Source organism: Ictalurus furcatus, chromosome 2 (genome assembly GCF_023375685.1).
Source record: "Ictalurus furcatus strain D&B chromosome 2, Billie_1.0, whole genome shotgun sequence".
Taxonomy (NCBI): Eukaryota; Metazoa; Chordata; class Actinopteri; order Siluriformes; family Ictaluridae; genus Ictalurus; species Ictalurus furcatus.
The window spans coordinates 33,029,747-33,036,406 of record NC_071256.1 but is presented as its reverse complement, the minus strand read 5'-3'; the positions used below and the strand labels follow the sequence as shown (position 1 = coordinate 33,036,406).

The window sequence follows — 6,660 nt, the reverse complement described above, 5'->3', positions numbered from 1 at the left end:
GCATGCACAGAGGGCGGAGGCGGGACCCGAACCCCCAACCCCGGAGGTGCGAAGCAAACGTGGGAAGTAAACTTTTGGGAAGTACTGGAACTGACTACCTAGGGCTTCTACACGGAGGGGGCCGTTAAGAGGCCTGGTTTAAAAACTTTTCAAGTAATGGGAAGTGAGCTCACAGAATCTGCATTTGCTCTGGACTAGACTAGAAGCATACAGAAAACTCCTTCCTCTGACATGTCTTGCGTTCCATGTTTTTAGCAATGAGTTTGGTTTTGGATTGTTTGGCATCCAAATCTCACTACATCACACTCTGATCTCTATGCATCTTGCACTTGAGAGAATATATAATTACATTTGAAGAGTTCCCCGTGACCCTGAAGAAGGATAAGCGGTATAGAAGATGGATGGATGGAGTTTGTATCTCTATACATGTTGCCATTTAAACATTCATGTCTCATTTAGTTTGAAATGCCAAGCAGCCCTTGTTCTTTGGTGAAGCTAGCTGCAATGGAGATTATGAGGTAATAGTGTCAAAGCAAAGCAAAACAAAACAAAAAACCAAACGCAAATTTCTGTGCAGACTGTAAACTCTTTGCAACACCACTGCTTTTTTGAAGGAGCTGGCATGCAGGGCACTTCTTTACATTGAAAGTGTTGAGAAAGAAATATAGTAAATACTGTATTTAGACCCCTGCAGGACCAAAGCTCTCTGTATCGGTCATTTCCCCAGTGGAGCTCGGGGTGGGGTCATGCAGGTGGACAGGACTCGACCCGACCAGGTCGTTCTGTCTAGGCCCTGTCGGCAAGTGTAAGGAGCTCGAGCTACAAATCCCGGCATGCATAAGCGGACTGACGGCTGTAAAGGGCTGCGATTGGCCGGTCGGTGTAAGAGCGATGTGGATGGGTGTGGAACGTTGGCATGTGAGGTCAGGGGTGGTCTGCAGGCTTAGAGAGGAGTGTGACTGACTGAGGCTGCTATGCAAACACAGAGTTTTACTTGGAGAGTTTGTTTGAGGTGCCATCCTGCTAGGTCCTGAGACTGATGGGAAGCTCGGGGCCAAGCTGAGAAGACAGGGCACCGATCGGCCAGCTGAGTGACCCATGTATTGTGAAGTAGGTGTTGTCCTGGACGTCTGGTATGGGCTTGGCTGACTCTCCAGTCCCAAGGCAGAGAGTCTTTCCTGTTCGGAGCAGCACAGAGAGTGAGGGCAGGTGCTGTGTGGAGGACTGGGAGGTGGACGGAGATGCTCCATTTCCACTTCTTGTCCCAGAACAGAGCCTCTTCCACAGCCACAGCTGGGAGCTGTGTCCATGTTGAAAGACATCCGAGGGGGCCAGTCAGAGGGAGATGGTGTCAGGCTGGTGTTGCCGGTTTGTGCGTGAAGACTAAAAGACGAGTATGGTGGGAGGGAGGGAGGGAAGTGGGGCATGGTCATGTGGGTATGCAGGAAGTGCATCATCTCATGCAGACCTTTGGCCAGATTGGACACTTCCTGGTTTAAGCAGTTCATCTGAAACACAGGAAACAAAGGTTATGCACTAATAATTGTTTGTTATTTAAGTAATTGTTGAGTAGTTAATTGAGTCCATTTGATTGATTGATTATCATTTTGTGTCTGACACAAATCCCCTTAGCGCAAAGAGCGTTTTCAAGCTCATTGGTCTGTTCCCATACAGTATGTGTGTTCTTAGATTTGCCTTTGATTAGTTTTTTTTATTTATACCGTCATGTTCCCAGCTTGTCTTGCCTAGCCAGCCATGGACTCTGACTTTAACTAACACGCAAAATACACGCAAAAATGATCTTTTAATCATTCCTGCTTTGTGTGTCTCTCAGTGAAACGTTTAATCATTCCGAAAATAAATATTTCTTTTGTAGTAAATCTCACATCGTCTTTTGTCATGATTCTCACAACTGAAGGACAGTGGACTGCAGAGTGTGGTGTAAATCAGGCTGGTATTCCAGATCAGGTAGCAACAGTATCTATCTTTAGGGTCCCACAGCCAATTTCCTTTTTAACTTGTTCTTTTTAAAGGCACGGTTTGTTAATTTTATGGCCCTCTGTTGCCTGTGAGGCAAATTGCTATGAAAACACTGAAAAGACCCCGTCTCCTCCAACTGACTGCACCACCCCCTCTATTACACTATTATTATTCTATTAAAGTAGAAATGTGGCATAGTTTACTTTTTTCAACTAGAGGTGGATCTAATTTCAGGGCTGAACAACCTTTCCAGAGCCCTTGCATAGAAATATTATGAATCACAATTTTTTTAAGTGTCTCTTTCAGTTCTAGAATTCTTCGTTTAAAAATACTTTTTCAAAAATTGCATTTTTGAACAGGAGGTTCATTTTATATTCAGGTTGTACGTCTACTTTTCATTTACATTAAATAAATATATCATAAATCTAAATTATGTTGTGATGTAATTTTGTTAAAAACGTGTAGTTATGCCCAACACTAACGTGCAAGTTTGTGTGTGTGTGTGTGTGTGTGTGTGTGTGTGTACTGAATACCTCTGTGTTGAGCTGGGAGATGCTTTGTCTAACTTCTTCTGTCTCAAGTAAAAGGTTGGCATTCACCTGTAAGGGATCTGAAAAGCACAAACACTTATTTAAAAGTAAGTTTAATTGTGAATTGTCTTATGTATATGAGGAAACCATACTTTTACATTTTTTAAAAAAATCATTCTTTATTGCATATAGTATATAAGATATATATATATATATAGATATATATATATATATAGATATATATATATATATATAGATATATATATATATATATAGATATATATATATATATATAGATATATATATATATATATATATATATATATATATATATATATATATATATAATCACACACACAGTCTATACTTTACTGTCAATTATCCACTCAAAATGCCCTACCAAACTGAAATTCTAGCCAGTGCTGAGTGAAAATGTCTCTTACCTTTGGCCCTTCGATTAGAAGAGACCTCACTGGGCTCCACGTTGAAGTGAAACGCGGGTTCATTGTCCTCAATACCGTCCACAACCCTGCAGGACATCAGCATACTCTCAAATGAACCTCTTTTTTTCCCAACATTCAATACAAATATGATCTTTTCCCTGAAGTCTCTATCTAAACAAATCCTTACTGCCCAGTTTATTTACAACATTAATTAAAGCATGCTGACATTTCAACAAATACCATTCACATGATTTAAAAGACAAAAAAAAAAAAAGAAAGAAAGAAAAGAAATAATCAATTAAACTGAACAGGACCATTTAATTGGAGCATTACTCTATAATATACATTCATTTTTAATGGCTCACAAATGATGGTTAATTAGTAATATTAATATTTCTGGGTCTATTGTACATGCAAATGCAATTTAATAGAACTGAATCATGCACTAGTATTTGTCTCCAGTGTACCGTCAGTGTGTCTTTTCATCTGGTCAGATCATCAATTCAGCCATATGTCCAAAACAACAAAAATGTAATGGTGAAAACAAAATGGACTGAGGAGTGCTTGCTCACTTTATGGAGAAGCATTTTTCCTTTTCTTCACCCAGTATTCTCTTTCCCAATTTCAGTTGACTCCCCCAAATCCCACCCCCGCCACCCCACCCCACAAAATCATGCCAAAAGGGACTAAAAAGGGACAAGCTCCAGATTCACTTAGACTCTGACCAGCAGAAAAGCGACTGCTGAAGGAGATGACGGTGATAATGATTAATTTACTAAACACAGATGGAAAGTTGGGAAGCTATTTTTGTGCCTGATATTTAGAGAAGAATGAATAAGCACACACTGCACATTGTGTACCGAGTCTGTCTGGAAAGCGCATAATAAAATCAGGCTGACGTCCAAACAAATCAAGCTTTAAATGACTTTTTCTTTCATCGTGTTTCAACCTTGACAGACGTACCTACCGGTAGACAAACGACATTAGACATACCTTCCTTAAAATAAACACAAGTAAAGCCTCTTTTTCAATTTCTATATTAACTGAAGCTTCTGACTGCTACATGGACATAACATCAGTATATACCGTATATATATATATATCTCTCGATATCTCATGCATGTGTGTTTTCAAATTCAAAACATTCCCACACAGGATCAGATGTGCCGACGTGACATTCAGACAGACTGATATCACCCATTTCTGGACAAATACCTTTGGCTTCATGATAACTAAAGCGAAAAACACAGGCCACTTACATACACCCCCACACAGAGACATGATTCAGTACTCTAAACATAGACCATAAGACAACAAATAACAAATAAAGGAGCTTGTATACTGTAAATCTCTTATTATCAAGCGCAATGAACAATTAGGTAGAAATAAAAACCACAGATATATAGTATATATAGCACTGTAAGTACTGTAATACCTTACATAGTATACAATAACACATCATTTAAAAAGGGACTTACAATTGATAGAGGATGCAACTGAGCTGAAGGTTAAATTTCTTGCTCAAGGGCCTAATCATCAGTTGTGTGGTGCTGTGATTGGAACCTATCTTTTGGACTGTAACTCAAAGTGTCACCTACCTTACATTGATTCAACCGCTGAATTAACTCGCACTAAATGATTACACTGAATCAATGCTAGTTAGTTGAGTTGTTGAGCTAGTTGAGGTGACTCAGTGCTTAAGGCTTTGAGTTACAGAGCAGAAAGTTGGTGTTCAAATCCCAACACGGCCAAAGTGCTATGGAGAGGTCCTTGAGCAAGACCCTTAACCTTCAGCTCAGTTGTATCCTATCCTGCCTCAATTATAAGCTGCTTTTTTTTTCTACCACGGTACAGTTGTCTATCCATCCATCCATCCATCCATCCATTTTCAGTACCACTTATCCTACACAGGGTCACGGGGAGCCTGGAGCCTATCCCAGGGAACTGGATGGGGGGCCAATCGCACACTCATTCACACACTATGGACAATTTGGAAATGCCAATCAGCCTACACTGGATGTCGTTGGACTGGGGGAGGAAACCAGAGTACCAGGAGGAAACACCCCGAAGCACATTCAATACACATTCAAGCTCTGCACATACAGGGCGGAGGTGGGATTCGAACCTCCAACCCCAGAGGTGCGGGCAAACATGCTAATTACTAAGCCACCATGCCTCCACTGTACAACTGTTTACTATAATTTTTTTTTACAGTGTGATACAACTAATAATTAGGATAGATATAACTATGCAGTGGTAGTCATTACCTGGGGCTCAGGTCTAGTGGACTGACGCAGGTAAGTGAGGGGATGAGCAGCTTGGCCGGACGGTTGACGGGAACCGTGTCGATCACAGGGGGGCACAGGTCCTCACTGGCTGGTGGGTGGGGGGAGGGGCTCTGCCCTCGGTAGCCTTGGGTTGGAGAGCGACAGAGGCGGAGCATGCCGAAATGCCGCAGCTCTTCTCCTAACATGGCGCTCAGAGCAGAATGGTTTGAGTTTCCTTCCACTTTGGAGAGCAAAGGCTGCCTGCCTACTTCCTGTCCCGGATCATCCTCGTCCTCGGCCTCCACGATAAAGGGCAGTTTCGGCTCAGGAGTAAGGAGGGAGTCAGGACGACCCTGAGAAGACAAACAAGACAGAAGAGACAAGAGAATTAGTGAAAGATAATCTTTCCCGTTAGAGACACGTTAGTACAGTAAACAGAGCCTCTTCTATCGCCCAAAATACTGTAATCACTACAGAGGTGAAAAACAAGTGATATTTAATAGCTGAGTAACAGTTCTCTATTCTCTATTCTGATCGGTCGGAAGGTGTTGATTAAATTTCTGTAAATTTTCTGTAACAAAAACAGTAGTGCTGGCTGTAATTCAAATCACAAGTTTATATTATGTGCTTGTTCTTATAATAATAATAATAATAATAATAATAATAATAATAATAATAATAATATTGTTATTAGAGCTGCTATTTAACAAAGAAAAGGAATAATCAATGATATGGTGTTGCGTTCCACGAGGAGATTGTCACGTCTCGTGACGTGAGGAAGTTCAGACGGATGCAAGCGCAGTATGAACAGGTTTTATTTAGGAGAGAGACAGGCAGATAAATCCAAAACGTGATCCATAAACGTAATCCAGTAACAGGCAAAAGGTCAGGCGATCGGCAAACAGGCATACACAGGGCTAGGCAGGAATCAAGGTCGTGGTCACGGGATACAGGGTCGATAAACAAAACGTGAAACATAAGCTGATGCGAGGATACGACTACGACTACGACTACGACTACGACTACGACTACGACTACGACTACGACTACGACTACGACTACGACTACGACTACCGCATTCATTCAAATCAAACTCAATATTCCGCGTTGTGTGCTGGGAGGCGCGCGGTATATATGCGGACATAATCAGCGTTGTAATGGCTGACGGCTGAGGGCAATTCAGACACACGTGAAACAACAACCAATGACAGAACGGGGAGGAGACATAACAGAAACATAAACAAATGCACGTGCACCTGCTCGTGCACGCGCGCTCACACGCTCCACAGCGCGCTGCTTAAAGGGGAACTCGTGACAGAGATGTTTATTTATCATTTATGGAAGGAGTCTCCTGTGTGAGTGTCATGACAAGCTGTTTTTATTTTTTTTTAATTACCTTAAGAAGTAAGATATAGAAGGGGCTGGCGAGGGAAAAAAATG

General features: G+C 41.5%; 1 protein-coding gene across 1 annotated transcript in view; it reads right to left on the bottom strand.

Annotated features, from left to right (window-relative positions):
* Positions 1 to 495: 495 nt before the first annotated feature.
* Positions 496 to 6,660, bottom strand: part of kcnh4a (potassium voltage-gated channel, subfamily H (eag-related), member 4a) — a 48,727-nt gene continuing 42,562 nt past the window's right edge. The window contains exons 13-16 of the mRNA XM_053615506.1: positions 5,221 to 5,543; positions 2,954 to 3,039; positions 2,514 to 2,590; positions 496 to 1,508 (exon numbers count right to left, since the gene is read on the bottom strand). Of these exons, the coding sequence (XP_053471481.1) occupies positions 681 to 1,508; positions 2,514 to 2,590; positions 2,954 to 3,039; positions 5,221 to 5,543 (1,314 nt within the window). The 3' untranslated portion in view covers positions 496 to 680. The remainder of the gene's footprint in view (positions 1,509 to 2,513; positions 2,591 to 2,953; positions 3,040 to 5,220; positions 5,544 to 6,660) is intronic.